Consider the following 18,373-nt stretch of genomic DNA (forward strand, 5'->3'; position numbering starts at 1 on the left):
CTGGTTCAATATCAGCAAAGTTTCCCTTTATATTCATTGTCTTCTGTGTCGATCAGCAGTGATGTGGTGGTTCACTTTTACACTGTGATCTGTAGCCTATAGTTCGGCTTTAGCTTCTAACTATCTTTGTCTTTTTAACCTGTTGTTGCTGCTGAGTCAGTTTGACATCCTGGATATATCCTTCAAACACAGACTGTAGACCCCTCTGTCTGCCTCTCTCTGCAATCACTGTTTCATTTTTCCAACAATATGGTAAGGGCTTAATGAAGGGTGAGTTGACCTGATGAAGATACTTGTTGGATCGAAACGTTGCGATTAAACTTTTGCGGTAATTTTTGAGTAATTATGCAGGCGTTACTTCTTTCCTTAATGTATGCTGTTTTTTTAAAGCCTATGTGATGTGCGTATAATTATTCCCCCTCAAGTATTTCCTTGATCAAGCCATGTATTGTTTGGTTTGTAAAATGTAAGAAAATTGTAAGAAATGCATCACAACTAGAGCTCCAAGTTTCCAAGCTCCAAATTCAAACGTCTTCTTTTGTCTATCCATAAGTTCAAACAAACCTCAAAATGATTCAGCAAAGCAGCAAATCTGAGAAGCAGAAATTATAAAATTTTTGACATTTATGCATGAAAAATTACTTAATCAATCAGTTATCAAACAATAGCTGATTGATCAACTAATTGTTAGGGCTGCCCCCTGGCAGTCGACCAAATGTTAGTCGACCAGAAAGATTATTGGTCGACAAGATTTCATTGGTCACTTAGTTGCAGAAGAAAAAAACAAACAACAAACAAAAGTGAAACTCTATGAGGAGCTGCACCTTGTCAAAATAAATCAAAACCTATATGACTGGACCATGTGGGAATTTAATTTGAAGGGACACAGGAAGTGGCCACAGTCAGCAGTCAGACAGGAGTCATGTTAATTTCCAGGGCTGGTACCTGCGGTTATTCCACAGGCTAGTTAATAACATGTCAGGCAGGAAATCCAAAGTGTGGGATCATTTTGAGAAGGTGAAGGACGAACCCAAGGTGATATGTAAACTCATCTTCATTGGTCGACTACAAACATGACGTATCATCTGAAACATGGAAGTAGCTACATGCCCATTAGCCACTTAGCACAATCATTACTGCTTTGCCGACAGCGTCATTAACAGGCGGCTCGCTCAGTGTGTGACGTGCACTTGTAGATAAAATATAGGCCTATATTAATGAAGGTTCATTTAGTACGGTTTTGTATTTCTCTGTAATGTAGCACAGTGTTAACAATGTTACTGATACTATTCTTTCTCACACCTTGGACTTAAACCATTGTGTTGCCCCGCCCAAAATATATAAATTAATAATTAAATTAATATCGTAAACATGCAGGCGACTAGTTGTCTAATGGCCCTAAATGACGAGTGTTGGTTGATTAGGAAAAGTCTTAGTCGGGGGCAGCCCTACTAATTGTTTAAGCTCAGATTTGTTGACTGTTGTGTAGTGTAATTTCTTACAGTGCATCATATTGTTAAAGTTTTGTATGTAAAGTCTAAACTGAAGCTGCTGTATAAATGTAGTGGAGTAAAAATCACAATATTTCCCTCTGAAATGGAGCTGAGTGGAAGTATAAAGTGTCATGAAATGGAAATACTTCTGTAAAGTATCTCAAAGTTGTACCTTAGTACAGTACTTAAGTAAATACACATCCAACCACTGGTGTTCGCTGCACGCTTCAAAACGTATTTCACAAAACAAACTGAACACAGCTGAGTGACATCCTCCAACACATCAGTTTCCTCTCTGACTGTCTCTTCAGAAGAAAACAGCATTTTGTGCACTTGTGGCACAAAAACAAGGAGAAGTATATGGTCTGTTCTCTCAGATCAGGCCTATGTATGATCCCTCAAGTGACTTTTCCTTACACCCACTGAAAGGTTAAAACACTAAAGCAGTGGAGGTGCTGTGTGTGTGTCTCCGACAGTTTAAGATTATCCGCCAAAGCCTGGCATTAGAGCAGCAAACATTAGACTTTGTAGTAGATGTTGGTGGGACTCTGGGGCGTTATCTCCTGAACTATGTACACAGGGGGCCCGTAGTCGCTGCTCACACGCTCATAATGGCGGCAGAGCATGCTGTCAGAAGGCCGCAGAGGAAACACGACATCGCTGCGGTCCGAGCCGTTGTTGTCGCTGCCAATGCTGTCCCGCTTCGCCACGGCCAAAGTGTTGAGGGACACGGAGGCGGACTGCTGGCTATCTGGGACACAGCGTCGGTGACGGTTCCTCCACAGCACGACCAGCAGAATTATGATGACCAGAAGGAGGATTGCACCGCCAGAGACAACCCACATGAGCAGTCCTGGCTCCGAGCCGCCACCGCTGCCACTGGGGTTTGTTTGTCCTGTTTCTGAGCCCGAGTCTGTCATGAGAAACACAGAAGTGACAGAAAAAAGGAAGGAGAAAGTGAGATGAAAGAGTGAACTGGGGCACGAGACGGAGAGATTTAATAACAGTTTCTCCCAGTTTGTGCCCTGCATGGTGCAGCCTGATCAGTGTGTGTTAACATGAAGAACTCCAGTCAAAGCTGTACACGGGAGAATATGCTCTAATCTTTGGTGTCTTACTGGTAAACAGCCTGTTGTCTTCTCTCTGGATGGACTGATTATTCATGATTAGGGAAGGTTTGGATACAAGTTGGAATATGGAAACAACAAAATACAAGGAGACAAGCTCTGTGTCCCAAATTTCTAGTTCTATTCATCAGTATAATTTATTGTTTTAGCAGTTAGTATACAACAAAATCATCTTTACCTTTTTATACTTTTATTGTTAATCGAAGTGCAACTTTGCAGATATAAATAGATGCCAGTTACACTTCACAAATATACATTTTTCCCCATGAGCTGCTCCTCAGTTTCCTTTGTGAAGTGCAATTAGGTCTGCATGCTGCCTTGTTGGAGTGTGCTTTATTTTGTCGCTTTTCTAACACACTAAAACACACTACATACTAAAAATCTGCTTAAAATCAGGCTGTAGAATATATTTGTGACACAGCGAAGAAGGATATGTACTTCATTAATCCCTGAGGGGGAATTCAATTCAGTTTTTTTCACTCACAATACACACATGCACAAATATGACCTATACATGCATTAAATGGAGTGACGTCAGGGTGAGGGGGCTGCCCACAGACAGACACTGAGCAGTTAGAGCATCAGTATCCTGCTTGATGGCACTTTAAAAGTGCCCAGGAGACAAACTGGGACCTCTCCAGCTACCAGTCCACGCCCCATATTTGGTGCTGATGGGGACTTGAACTGGCGAACCTCCACTTCCCAACCCAAGTCCCTTTGGGCTGAGGCACTACCGCCCCTAGAATGTTAGTGTGGTGCACGCTAAGGTCTGCTGATGCAAACCTCCTGCCCCTAACCACCGCACCTTGGGGGCCTTTTCCATTGCTGCTCCCACCCTCTGGTACTCACTCCTCCTCACTCTCCACCTTCAAGAAAACCCTCAAATCAGACCTCTTCAAAACTGCCTACGACTGCCTTTCTGCATTATTTCCCTCTCTACCTCCCTGTGGATTATTTCATCTTCTTTCTTTTTTGATTGCTGTTGTTGGTCTCTGTAAAGCATCTTTAAATATCCTGAAAAGTGCTTCATAAATCTAATGTATTACAATTTATATTCATTTTTATCACTCCTTTCAAATGCAGATTCAAAGATGCCTTAGATGTAAGAGACAAGTGAAAATCTTTTGTGAGCTAAATTCAAATAAATCCATCTGCAAAGGACTATTCTGGTGTTTTTGCATTTTACATAAACTTTAAAGCACTTTCCAAAGCATGTTTTCTCCAGTGTAGAAAATTAAAATACATTATGAATCACCTGTGAGGGAAGTTTATCAGTAGAGCTAAAGGATACGTCTGTGATATTCTGTTTGTTCTTATCAACAAATCCCATGAAAAGACAAAAAGTAACAATGAAGTGATCCTGCTGTCAAGTACTGTTCGAGTATCCAAAGTCCGATATAGCCTTACAGAGCTCTACTGCTGCCCAAAAACATTTAAAAATATGTTACTGAGCCCCTCCATTTGCATGATTTCATGGGCAATGTAGTTTTACTTTGAGTCGATCCCGTGTATACAGGAAATACTCATTCAGAACCAAATTTGTGGCTGAAAATAGGCCCTAAAAATACAACATAGACTCCTGTTTGGGTAACCATTACTAAAAACTACAGTGCCTTATTATTAAAAAAAAATTAGAGCATCTCTTTTTGACCTTCTTTTCAAGATTTACATCTTCGGTTGGGCTTAGAGACAACGTAGGAAAGTTGACTGAAGATAAACTAACATTGTTGTTTTTGTAACGAGAACATCACCAGCATCATCCTTCCTAAATATATTAAAAAAAAAAAAAAATGATGGACCCTTAAATTAAAAGACAACACAGATCACATGTGTGACAACATTAGCAGTACATCTGTACATATTTTCCAGACAATATTTTTGCTTTGTGTTTGTACCAGTTTTGTCTGTTATATCCTTTTCCTTTGCAGAGGGGTCCTTGGACTTTGGTCGTGTGGGTGGGAATCTGGTGGGGGACTCCTGGAGGGTTGAAGGTGGATCTGAAGAGTCTGGAAAATAAAAAAGGACAGCTTAAAATAATATCAAAACGTCTACAAGCACCAAACTTCACATCTTCTCATTTTCGCTGCATGTGTTTTTGCATTTCTGTGTAAGTGAGGTTACGTCATGTCGAATTGTTCCTAATTTTGTCTTGTGAATCGTTAGTGTTTGGTGTCACAATCAAAGCAGGAAGAGGTTTTTCTTTAACCGATTATTTTTGCACTGACAGTCATCTAAAAACAAACTGCAGAAGAAGGAGGAGAGAAACCATTTTCTAACCTAACCAGACCACAAGAAGCTGCGTTCTGAGTCACCGCTGGGACTCTCGTTTCTGTCGGGAAAAACTATCACTAACACTTTCACCTTCTCCACCCACACATCACCAACTGAATTCAGCCAATTCAAATTCTCCTCTGGGGATTTTCCCAAAAGGAATTTTGGGAAATTAAGGGAATCACAAGCTTAACGGGAAACTCCACTAAAGTGACAGTTGTATATTGTCCCCTGTCGCTCTGGAGAAAAAAAAGATCGAGTGACAGAAACGTTCATTTTGTGCCACTTCATACCTCAACTTCACAATATTTCAGAGGAAAATATCATAATTTTTTACTCCACTACATGGATTTAAAAGCTATTTTTTCACATCAATAATGTTTTTCAATAATATAAAATATACTAAGCTGATCAAACACACACCAACCTTTGAAGCTTGTGACCACTTACAGAAAAAAACAAAAGAGAAACAAAACAGTGTGTGGTTGGGCCGCCTTATTGTATTTCCAACACATTCTCACTATAACCTCGTCACATATTGACGTTTGGTCATGGACTTTCCACGTCAACATACAACGTGCAAAGTACCCTGGGTACGTTGGTGCCACTCGCCACATCCTCATTCAGCTCACATTATCTACTTGCACTTCATGGTTGAAAAAAAGTAAAAGTAAAATAAATAATAGAGGCAAATAATAATAAATAATGATGCTAAATCAAAAGGGAAACTAAAATTATAGATAAAACAGGGTATGTGGATCAATAATTAAAAAGGATTGGGCATAACTATACTCGTAACAGGTCGCCATTGTTTATCGAATGTTACTTTCTGCACGTGTAAGTAATGAGTGATCTTTTCCAACAGTACATTTCCCATAGAATTTGCATGAGTACCAGGGGCGATTGCCCTGAGACAACAAGGGAGGCTGAACTTGAAATGGTCAAATATGCACTATTGAATTTACATTAAAATAAGAATTTACATTGCATTAAACGTGCGCTAGGATGCGTTTAACATCATGACTGTCATGTTCAAACGTCAGCTGTTTATCACCAGTTTTCAAACACGACCTCCCTGTCACATTCTCCTGTCAGCACGGTGGACGCGGAGCCTCCAAGCATTCCTATGAGACAGCGCTGAGCAGGTTTTTTTCATGCAGCAAAGCGAGACGGTCATTGGATAAATGCGACAAATCATCACTTCCAGGGAGGCTCAGCTTCCCTGGGATCTAATGGAGCGGTAGGCGGGAGAGGACGCTCGGTGTATGCATGATGATTGGAAGAATTGTCTAAAAGGCTGAACCCCTTTGTGACAGACAGCACTTTGGAAATACACACCGGCATCGGCGAGTGGAGTCTTCTGACAGAGTTGCTTATCTCCATAAGCGATATAGTTCATTTTCACAGTTAAACCCATCGGAAAATCTTTGAGGTGTGTTTTGCTGTGGTTCTATGGCATGAGTGTGGCTGAAAGCAGCTTCAATTAACTGTTCCTTTTATAAGTTACTGCCTCGCTACAATATGACAAATTTATGATGTAAACTTAAAGTGAGCTTCCCCTGTTTGAAAGACCAGCAGCCGCCACTGATGAGTAGGAGAGTTTGGGTCCAGCCAGCGAATAGTGATACATTTGATAGCTGCAGTTAATAGAGAGTAGTTCCCTTATTACTTCTGTAAGAGTCTGTACTTTGTTTCATAGTGAAATCCGGCATAGTATACCTCTAACAATCTAATAATGTGATGATAACATGTCAGTCGCTGGGACAAAAGTAGCCTATTTATGTTTTGCTGATACTTCTGTACTTTAGCAGAATATTTTAAATGCAGGATGGAGCATTCTTAAATTGCTTTATTGATATTTTTACTTTGTGAAAGATTTGAATACTTCGTCCAATAAGACTTTCACACGTGCCTAATCTTTAAGGAAGTGCAATATTTAAAGCAGAATCAGGTGAGAGTTTCGATGGAAAATACAGAGGCCTAAAAACTACAAGAACAACACTTCACAAATGACAGAATAACTGCTGAGATTCATTTAACAGCATGAATTAATGCTATCCACACTGTGCAAATGGCACTGAGAAACCACAACAACTGAGAAATGTGGCCTTTAAGTGAACTATGGATAAAATAAAATCAGTTTATATCCCCTAAGATTTCATTCAGGGGTTTTTTCTAACTTGGTTAATTTAATTTATTGATTTATCAGTTAAAGTGTTCACCAGCGAGCCATCTTACTTTCAACTGCACTCTTTTAAATTCAGATTTTGTTTCATTGCATTCATTAATCCTCAGTGTTTTACTCACACCAACATGATTAGATTTGTTTTTTAGTTTAAAAGGCAAAATCCACAAATCCAAATCTAAACAGAAGGGTCGTGACACCAGCAAAGATCTAAACACAAGACCAGGAGCCACATGAATTTTAATATACGTAGAGATTAACACAAGATTACAACTAAATCTGAGTTATTAATGTTTCCCGTCGCTGTTTAAAAGGTTTGTTTACATCAGTGGCGGTTTGTAAACACAGCAGGAAAACAGCCCCCGTATCTCCAGTTTTGATCAGACGAGCAACACACAAAATGCTTATTTTTCATCTCGAATCCTTGAATAATTTATATGAATAATACTTCACATTCCTGGGGTCAAAAAATAAAATTTGGGGCTTTAACAGATTTAGCTTTTTAAGTTTTAAGCAGCAGCACAGCACAGCAACATATGTATAAACAAGCTCACTGTAATGTGTCTTCACATATACATTTAATTGCCTAATAAAAAGATGAATAACACCACTGTGATGTTATCCTGATATGTAAAGATATGCAAAAAATAATATGTTTCTGTGTGGGTATTACAGAGTGATTTATCCTCAGGACGTTTAAAGTAATGGCAGTGAATACGTTCAGAATCTGCTTTATTAAATTTTAATGTATATTACGAGAGCACAAAAAGAACCATCGGCTATTCTGATGTTAATACAGGGGGAAAGATTATTGACTGCTACAGCCGGTCCGAGTGATCGCATGCAGGATAATACAGACGGCCTTAAGCTGCCAGCGGTTCGAATTAAGGACTAGAGATAATTCATGACGCCGATCTCTCGTCAAGAGAAAGAATAGATGATCGAGATTATCTGACCACTTAATAACTCCACAGAGGAGGTGATGTTATAATAACCAGAGTGAGACAACTGTTTTTGTCACTTTAGCATTGTTTGTCAGGTATCTGTGTGTCCTTTTGAGTCACACACACGCTGGCACACACACACACACACACACACACACACACACACACACACACACACACACACAAAGTACTTACTCTGGCCGACTCTCAGCACCAGCTTCATGGATTTGGTTTTACACACCCCTCCATTAGTATTATCCAGACCCTGCAGAGAGCCTGCAGAGGTGGCTGACACACACACACACACACACACACACACACACACACAGAGGAAGAGGAGGCAAATATTATTAAACAAGTACTGTTTAGCATTTATGTTTCATTAGATCATCATAATACAAGATTATCAAGCGATGCAATTATACATTATGATTTCATCGCAGACGGTTGAGCCAGTTGCTGAGCGTTGCATCACATAGGAAAATGCAGACACACGGTGATGTTACATAAAGTATATAGATGATCACAAGTGTAAATAAAAAACCACAAACCCCATGTGGTTTAACCGGGGCTGCACCAAATGCTAATACATTTGTTTGGTGTATGAATGTTAAAGGATGATTCATCTGTCGCACCACGTTCACTTTTTGTAACGCCTCAAGTGACTTGAAGTGTTTGCCGTATCGTCCTGTTGTTTGGTTAACGTTATTTTGTATTTTTTATGTATGTTTATTTATGAATAACAGTTAACATCCTGTGACGCACGGCAAATGTCAGATTTTTTTCTGATAATAAAGTGAAATCTTCTTAGTTATCGTCTTTGTGTTTTCCTGTGTTGCTTATTTTTTTGATTGTACAGCACTTTGGCCAGCTGTGGTTGTTTTTTAAATTCATTCATTCATTCATTTTCCATAATCTCTTATCCTGTTAGGGGTTGCGGGGGAGCTGGAGCCTATCCCAGCTGACATTGGGCTAGAGGCGGGGTACACCCTGGACACGTCGCCAGACTAACACAGGGCTGACACATAGAGACAGACAACCATTCACACTCACATTCACACCTACGGCTAATTTAGAGTCACCGATTACAACGTACATGTCTTTGGACTGTGGGAGGAAGCTGGAGTACCTGGAGAAAACCCACGCTGACACAGGGAGAACATGCAAACTCCGCACAGAAGGGTTCTTGCACCAGGAACCCTTCTGTGCGGCACGGTGCTGCAGTGGTAAGAATTGTTGCCTCACAGCAGGAAGGTTCCTGCTTTTAAATGTGCTTTTTAAATAAATTTGGATTGAATAAAATGTTGGAAATCAGTGTGAAAATGCACATCACAAATTTCTATGTGACATTTTCATTTTGCTTGTTTTGCATGAATAACAGTCTAAAATAAAAAAGATATTTTAGTTTGTTATCTCATAAACAAAAGCAGCAAATCCTCATGTACAAGAAGCTGGAAGCAGAAAATGTTCAGCACTTTTCCATGATAAATTACTTAAAGTCTTAATCAATTATCAGAATAGTTAATTATTTTCTAGCTGCTGACGTGTAGTCTCGGCTTGAGATGCAAAAAGTGGTGGACAAAGTGAATAAATAAGTTTTTATCTTAACTAACGTAGAAAATTACTGATATATTAACACACAAACACACACACCAGGAACTCTTGTTCACCCCGTCACTCCCACACACACACATATAGACTTGTTAGCAGCATTTAGGTCAGATAACAACATCTCACAGTCTACAAGCCACGTTGCCATGAAAGCTCCCATCAAATCTGCCTGATGCTGTAAAAGCCTTGTGTGATTTGGGGCATGTAAGCCCTTGGAATCACACTGGCCTGCCAGAGCGAAGTGTGCTGTCAGAGCGTGGCGAGGCGGATGACGCTACATGGTCAGACTTGCTCTCTATCTCATGCATCACTTGCCACTAAGATGCTGGTTCAACCGACAGCGGCCCAATAACGAGGCCATGTTTTTTTGAGTCTCACGCAAACTGACAAACTGAGAGGGAGCCGTGGGTGATGGCTTCCTCTTCTCCCACGAGAAGAAAGAAACAGTTGCTAGCATTGATTCACATCCACCTGTAGGGACCAGCAGCTTGTGTCTCCGTTCTACTGATTTGAAAGTGCTCATATGCACCGTGACTCACTCCAGATTATCACGTCTGAGCTGAACATGAGGCGTGAGGTTGCGCGCAGTGACTCACAGGTGATGTAATAGTCCCTCCCCTTGAGGAACTCCAGACCCCACAGGTTGGGGCTGAACTCCTGGAACTTGAAGGTGAACTTTACGTCCCGGTGGGGCTTGTCACAGTTCAGCAGGGGCGTGTCGGTCTTGTCAATGGTGCAGGTCTCCATCTGACTTCTGGAGACCAGGTACACTCGGTAGAACTCCTCCTTCTCCCCCAAGGAAGCATCTGCCCGGGGACACACGATGTCCATCTTGTCTCCGATCTGAGGGTACAGGATCAGACCCTGACCTGGACTAAATCTGTGTGTGAGATAAGAGGGTAAGAAATAATGCAGAGTAAAGCATCATTGTTTGTTTCTCTGTTTGGAGCACAAAGTGAATCACAAACAAACAAATGTCTAATCAACAGGAACATACAAGGGCGTAAGTTTTGCTTCAACGTTGGGGGGGGGAACATATGACATTTGGGGCGTCCTCCACCTGAAAATTTTGAGCATCAGACACTTAACTTCCTGCATTCTACTACGTTTTTATGTGTACTGCGTCCCCCCAAAGAGCCTAGTCTCACTCCGAAGTCGAAGTCCAGCAATTGGGCATTGACTTGCAGTGTCAGAAACCAACAAAAAGAGGTGTTTGTTAACGTCGGCATGATACGCGGCAAGTGGCTGTTATAGTTTAATGGTGCCCGGTGGAGTCAGGGGGAAACGCAGCAGGACAAGGACGAAAGTTAAGGTGGCGAAAGTCCGAATGGGGCAGGCTGGAGGGGTGGTGGATGGGACCAACAAACATCGACTTTCACCCGAGAGAGTGGCGTTTGTAGCACGAAAGATTCTATAGCCAAACCCTGTTCTTTTTTCCTAAACCCAACCATGTGTTTTTGTTGTTGAACGAAACAAAAAACGTCAATTTGCTGTGTTGTAGCAACATAGTGCGTTTATTTTGAAAGAGACAGTATGCTAACCTTAAATTTCCTGTGAAATCGGAAGTATATTTTGAAAGAAAACAATGCATGTAACAGGCAGAACTTGACCAACCAACGCACCCAGGGTACCTTGCATTCGTACCTGGATGTGGAAAGTCCACGACCAAACGTCAATATGTGACGAGGTCGGAGTGAGAATGCCCCAAAATCTACGGCTATGGGAGCATTTGAGCTTTGCAACCAGATCCTTTGGATGTTAATGCTCTAAAACCTCCCTTCAAAATAATGAAAATACAAAAACAGCCTGAGGTGACATCATTACATGTTTAATAAACAAGCCAAAATCCCAATATGTTCAACTTTAAAACTGAAATGATTAATTGGTTGATTAATTGATTAATTGGTCAGTCAATCAACAGGAAAAAAATATGAATAATTTGAGTGATTTTTCAAGCAAAATTTCCCCAAATCCTCTCAGTTTAGCTTTTGTCTTGACAGTAAACTAAATAAATGTGGGTTATGGAGTGTTTGTCAAACAAAATAAGTACTCTGAAGACAACATCTTGCGCTTGACATATTCAATTTAATCATGATGTAAAACCTCAGACTGGAGGAGCTGCAACCAGAGAATATTTGGCATTTCTGCCTCAAACATGAGTTAAACCTATTAATGTGTTATCAAAACGGCTGACGATTAATTGTCAGTGATTAATCAGTTAATTGTGTTAGCTGCTCAAAGCTGTGATGGCATGATTTGCAGTGACATGGTTAAATCTCAACTTAATCAATTAGGTCACACTACAAAGGACAAGGCAGCAGCAGCAGCAGAAAGTTGCACCACCTCTCAAGTGTGAAACTGCTTCCTCCACTTACTTTGTGTTGGAGCTGCTCCAGTGGATGGACTCCAGAGTGACGGCACGACATGAGCTAATGATGGCCAGCAGGGTCACGGCACCGCAGCTCCATGTGATTCTCCCCATCACAGGAATCAATCTCAGGTCCACAGCGGCTCAGTATCATAAAACAGAGTGGAAACAGGCTAAAATGTGTTGCCTCTGCATGTCTCCGGCGGCTCCAGGTGCGCGCACAGGACACATCCCTGACTGAAACCCCAACACCAAGTTGCGACTCTTCCTCCTGCGGTTCAATGAGATCTTCCACATTGTGCGTAATTGGCTAGAAAATCATCCGTGTGACGAAACCCGTGTATTGAGGACAGAGATTGTGAGGAGTATTTCAGTCATCAGCTGACTGACCGGTCCGCCCATGTACACTGGAACATGCGTAGGGGAGACCGGGGCTGGTTGGCACACAGTTTTTTTTTTCACATTAAGATACTGAGATAAATATCAAGATCAATTAAACGTTTTATTTCTTTGGTGGAAATGAAAAAAGATTGGTTTTACCGTCTCAACACCTTTTAAAAATAAATTTTTCAGAAAAAACACTTCTTTTTACTTATTTTTCCTTATTTTTTCTAAGTTCTCATCAGAATAAGGTTTATTACCAAGCAGATTTTCACTTACAAAGAATTTGTTTTAGCCTCTTGTGCATACATTAACTATACAATAATCATATTAACTCTGTCTCCGCCATTGAGGAGATATTCCAGCAATCTGTGTTTTCACTGTTTTAAAATAGGAGGCGCTGTTACACACCTTCTCCACAAACAAATGAAGAAGAACCGCTGGAAACTGGAGGAAGATGTTTATAGCAATGTAGTCCCTTGTAAACCACACAAAAATGACGGCGCCAACGGAAATGTTGATGGACTCAGACTCTGATAATTCCTGTTTTGATCAACATTCTGAATGCGATTCAGACGAAGAAGCAAACGACGAAACGGGATGACCACGACGGTGACAGTGACTCACGGAGAGGGAGACAACAGAGCGCTGAACGATCACTGAACGTGGCAATTTTTATTTACAGTATTATTATTTTCATTTATACAATTAAAACTGACTTAAAGAAATAAGAAAAAAAAATGTAAATTTGAAATTGATTTTATAATTGAAAATGACAGTCTTTGAGAAAAATGTATTTTTCTCAGCTTTTTGTCCAAAATGTTTTTCTTTTGTTTTGTTTTTTTGTTTTTATGAAAATGCACAAATTCAAGAGTTGATTAAAAAAAAGAATGGAATGGAATAAGATAGAATAAAAATATTTTCTGTGTATAAAAACAGAAGTTCTGTTCTCTACTTTCATGCATACACTGTTTACATATTCACAGAACAAATTATTCTGTGGGCCTTTGAAGATTGGTGAATATGATCAAAAATACTGGCGGTGGCTGGAGACTTAAAGATAACACTCTGGCGGGGAAAGTGTCAAGACAAAATAAAAATACAGACAATGTACTCCAACAGTCAAGAACATAAATATAGAATAGAAGAAGTACAAAATAAATATGATAAAGATACTAACATAATAACATGACAAATATGTACAACATAGCTGTGACATAGTGAGACAGCTGTACAGCTTTGTGCAGGATGTGTGTGAAATTTCATTTATCATATCAACTATTTTATATGCAGGTAACAGCTTTGATTTCTTGTTAAAAGATTTAATGATCTTTCCCTCACCTGAATTAAACACTATAAGGCCCTTGAGACGATTTAATCATTTACATGAATTAAAATTGACTCATCATGACTGGAAGTTTATGATAGGGGATTTTTAGTGGGGAAAAACAGTGATTTGTGTTCTGAATAAGCTTTTGCGTCCAGGAAACCTACATTTGTTTGCCTTTGTTTGTGTTATGCACTGCATTCTCCTACGCTGCACCTTGGACACGGAGCAATCTTCACAAAGATCTAAAATTAGAAACACTTATATCCACTGATGAATTGAAGGGCATCGTAAAGAATGTGGTTTTTTTGTGTTATATGTTGTATTTGTTGCATTTTAAAGTGTTTTAATTAGCTGCTACCTCGGCCAGGTCTCTACTGTAAAAGATTTTCAATCTCAGTGGGACTCCCTGGTTAAATAGAATGAAATAAACTACTTCTTACTGTTATATCATATTCAATATAACATTGATTATCAGGCGCAGTCTGTTTTTCCCACCGTTTTAGTTCCCTTTTAGTAGCCCTTGTACTTTTGTACTCCCATTGTCACTCTGTTAGGCACTGGTTTTTACCTCTGTTCCTAGAAAACACTTCTATCTTGTATGTTTGTACATTTTGCCAGATATTTAATACTCTATTGTTTCTAAAACTGGGCCCAGTGAGCGACCCTGACCCGGGGAACCCACTGGTTGTTACTGGTTGTGAATTGTTAAAATTGTGGTTACTCTGCTATACTGTTTACACACAGCAATTAAATACTGGGCAAGTTTAGTGCTACTTTAATTTTCAACTCAGAGTTTTAATTCTTGTTAGTGACATGGCCCATGAGGGAGCTCAGGACAAGAGAGTACAGCTGTGATTGATGGTGCATTTTGTGGTTTTCCCCTGTTTGGGAGGAAACATTGATGTGGTGACAAACAGAAAGAAGAGCTATGACTCAGTAGTCACCTTAAATGAACCCAGTCTGCCCAGAATAAAGACAGACTTTAAATGAGGACATAAAGATGTTCATCTACCGCTAAACAGTGAGTAAACTCCTCAAATAAAGAAACGGTGACCACACGAGTTTGGGAAATCCTCCTGTTTTGTTGTCTTGTGGATCAATATCATCATTAGATGGAGGGGTGGGGTGAAATTCTGTGAATACTTCATCAAGCTGTGCTCCCCTCCTTTTCAGAGAATCTGCACTAATGACAAAGCGGTTTAACAGACTGTACAGGACGTGTGTCACCGAGACTAAAGAGCCACAAACGATGGCTAAACTGCTCAGAGGCGTCTACGCCTCTGTTGGAAACTGACTGTGTTCAAAGTGCTGGCAACATCTTTTCATATGTATAATTCATTTAAACTTGACATCTTGACGTCGACTACACAGAAGAAAACAGATTTTTTTCCTCATGTAAACACAAAATTATACAGGTCACACCAAAACAAACTTCGGGTGTTTATTTCTGATTTTATTTTCTCGTCATGCATTCAGCAGCCAACATACATTTACAAGGAGAGTCCAAACAAAACACAAATTCAGGAGTCAGTGGAACGGCATAAATTCACCTCTTGTCTGAACACAGCAAAAGGTGAAACAAAGTGAATCAAATCATAAAACAAAGCTCGGCATGTTCTGGGTGTAACAATGAATTTCTTTTTTCACTTGTTGAACTGTGATTGACATTTTTGTTTTTCCTTCTGTGTCTGTAATCGCCGCAGTTGCAGATACAGTTATCTCTGCTGGAGCTAATTACTCACAATAGATAAATTAAGCACAAAGGAAGGCAGATTACGATCTATTACACAATCTGAATCACCAGATATTACAGTGAAAATCCCCTTCAACTCAAAATACAACTGTGAGAGCCGCATATCTCCAAAACATGAGGATTTCATGAGTTATTAAAAAGGTCTTTGTTGTGATGATGCGTTTGTTGTCACATCATGGTTACCTAGATTTTGAAGCATACATTTTTTTAACCCATCAAAGAAACACTTAATACTTCTACTTCTACGTCTACACGGTGTCACACCATAAAATGTTCCTTAATGCCATGATATATGTCCAAACAAAGGTGAGGACGTGAGCAGAGCTGCTGTAAATTTGAACTATATTCTCAATCCAATCATAAAGGAGGCAGGGAAAAGTCCATCTGCACACACCTACGAGGAGGTCTGATCAGCCAAAATATCTGCTGTACCTGTGTGGGTTTACATTTTAAATCATGTTGTACCAAATAAGACTCAAAGATACGCTCAAAGAAGTGCGATGAGGAGGCCTGGGCACCGTAGGCTCCAAATAAACTGTTTATTTCTCTTTTTTTAATGCTTAAATCTTCAAGAAATCTTCAGCTTGCACACTTGGTCCCTCTCCTAAAAAACTCTAGACTGCAGCACCTTGTCATCTTCACAGTCTTTTGTACGTGTTAGTCCATACATGTTTCACTCTGTGTCTGTTTCTGCCTCATATTCCATCAGCTGCATCATGACTTCTTCCTCCCAGTGTACCAGCACCACAGGTGGCAGTGTCGGACGCAGCCGTTGGTGGTTATCTCCCAAAGTGAAGCTAATGCTAACATGTTAGGTGTCTGCCAATGAACAACCCCTATCACGATTAGCATTAACCTCAACCTGGGATGAGACTTGACGGCCGTTTCATCGTCCACATGCTTACCTCAGAGTCCGCGTTCAGGCTGCTGACAGTCTCCTGCAGGGGGTGACAGAGGCATTCATCAGTGGTTGGCTTTGAGAGATCATTTAGACATTTGAATTGCAGATGTTTCAGTCACTACAATGAGGCAGCAAGTGGACATTGGTGTGACTTTGTGGTAACCTAGGTTACAGTTACAACAGCAAAGATATTGGAATATAGGATTACAAGAAAACTGCCTGTCACATAGTTGAATTATACACTTTTTTCTTTACTTTAAGTGGCAATAAAATCAGATGTGCTCTGGTTAGCCTACTTTTAAAAGGCCTTGAGGAAAGAATTCTTTAATTTCTATCTAAAGTTTGACTTTGCCAACAGAATTGCCCCAGTTAGACAACAAAAAATACAGCACCGTATCCACCATTACCTTCCTCGTGTCTTCCCTTAACTTTCTTCCCTTAGCAAATTTTGAAGGAAACTCTTATTACAGACTATTCCCTTTCATCCAGCCTGACGTGTTTAGTATCATCATGATATCTGTGACCCTCTAAAGGATCTCGGAGATTAAAGAGTTTAAATCAGGCACCTGGACGTGTGTTCACCAAATTTTAACAGCCTGAAACAGCCCAGGTGTGAGGCAGCTGAAACTCAGTAAAGTTTTGTTTCTGTAATCGCTCCCCTGAGCTGTTGAGACTTACAACAGGATGCAGCAGGTGCTGCTGTGTGCCGACTCTGGTTGAGGATTAAGATACTAATCTGAGCTGTTGCTGTCAGGAAGTGAGCCTGTGTGTGTGTGTATGTGTGTTTGTTGTAATGGTAGTTAGGTAGTTACTGACCTGCCTTAACTTCCTCTTTCAGCAACTGGTGTCTGTCTCCTTCTTCTTCTTCTCTGCCGAGCGCCTCTTCCTCTCTCTTATGCGTGCTCTCCTCCCTCTGTATCTGTCTCTCTCTCACTCCCATTGTGCAGTAAACCAAAATGTGGGTTTACATGTCTTTTATACACTTGCGTGTGACTCATGTGAAATCCCCCGTCTGACAGAATGACTATCAAAAAGAAAAAGAAAATCACGCAACAAATTTGCAGTAAGATGCCATTTATCTTTTATGTAAATGCTGCCTACAGGAGAGAAATTCGATTCATTTCTCGAGTTTAAACAGGTTATTTACAGTTATGTTACAGAGATGATGGCAGTTTGACATCACGAACTTTAACACATCAGGAAAATAGAGGAAACACGTGTAAAAACTGAACCTCTTTAAGCGCATGTGAAAGTGTTTTTAATGTGATAGTCAGGAGACAAGTAGAAGTAAAAGTAAAACAGACATGAGCCACAGAGGCAGCCGTTATCGTCACACGTTAAATGAATAATACCAAATTTGACATATATGATAGTTTGAGCTCTGTCTGTGGAACCAAACCCTGTTGGCTGCTTCAATAAAGACTGGCTCGATGATGGAAGATGACTTAAATACAACAGTTTCCTCACTTTCCTTCAAGAAATAAGACTAACTGTAACTGTATCTCTGATCCATACAGCACATACTCATCAACATACTGTTCCAGCAGTTAGTGCACAAAAAGAAATCAACAAAGTTAACCGCTATAAACTCATAGGAAATGACATATGTGCGACGTCAGACATCCATCAGTCAGCAAGTTAAACTTTAAATATGATACCTATATTCTGGTGCTGCAAGATCTTTCTGGAGATAAATCGTGGATGTCTCACCTCCACCCACAATTTATTTTAATTTTTTTTTTCCAGCTCCTCCATTTCCTCTGTGCACTGCACTGGGTTTGCATTGGTCTGGTTTCATTTTTCCAGTGTGGACACGCTGTATACTAAAAATCTGGGCAGACTGAAGGCGCAATGTGGATTTGAGATACGAGTCTACAGCCATACAGCATCTCTTTGAGGCTGTATTTAAGACACGGTGATGGATTGAGCTAAATATTAACATCAGCGCGCTAACATGCTGATGGTTAGCAGGAGAAATGTATTATGTTCACCAGCTCAGTTTGTTAGCA

At 40.2% G+C, this 18,373-nt stretch overlaps 1 protein-coding gene across 2 annotated transcripts; it reads right to left on the reverse strand.

Moving 5' to 3' along the window:
* Window positions 1-14: 14 nt before the first annotated feature.
* Window positions 15-12,348, reverse strand: LOC126393267 (ephrin-B2a-like). Of its 2 annotated transcripts, XM_050049276.1 has the most exons (5): window positions 12,007-12,348; window positions 10,228-10,511; window positions 8,216-8,308; window positions 4,516-4,626; window positions 15-2,406 (listed from the first exon to the last, which is right to left on the reverse strand). In XM_050049276.1, the coding sequence occupies exons 1-5, from the start codon at window positions 12,111-12,113 to the stop codon at window positions 2,012-2,014; spliced, it is 990 nt and encodes a 329-aa protein (XP_049905233.1). In that variant the 5' UTR covers window positions 12,114-12,348; the 3' UTR covers window positions 15-2,011. The 2 variants fall into 2 exon arrangements, with proteins under 2 accessions (XP_049905233.1, XP_049905243.1); XM_050049286.1 differs by lacking the exon at window positions 8,216-8,308 and having other exon boundaries at window positions 2,011-2,406.
* Window positions 12,349-18,373: the final 6,025 nt, after the last annotated feature.

This window comes from Epinephelus moara, chromosome 1 (assembly GCF_006386435.1).
Source record: "Epinephelus moara isolate mb chromosome 1, YSFRI_EMoa_1.0, whole genome shotgun sequence".
Taxonomy (NCBI): domain Eukaryota; kingdom Metazoa; phylum Chordata; class Actinopteri; order Perciformes; family Serranidae; genus Epinephelus; species Epinephelus moara.

Coding starts and splice junctions, on each gene's coding strand:
- LOC126393267 (XM_050049276.1), bottom strand. CDS start 12,113: ATGGGGAGAATCACATGGAGCTGCGGTGCCGTGACCCTGCTGGCCATC. Junction 8,309..10,227: donor GAGGGACTATTACATCACCT/GTGAGTCACTGC, acceptor TGTGTGTGTCAG/CCACCTCTGCAGGCTCTCTG. Junction 4,627..8,215: donor GGTGCTGAGAGTCGGCCAGA/GTAAGTACTTTG, acceptor TTTATTTTCCAG/ACTCTTCAGATCCACCTTCA.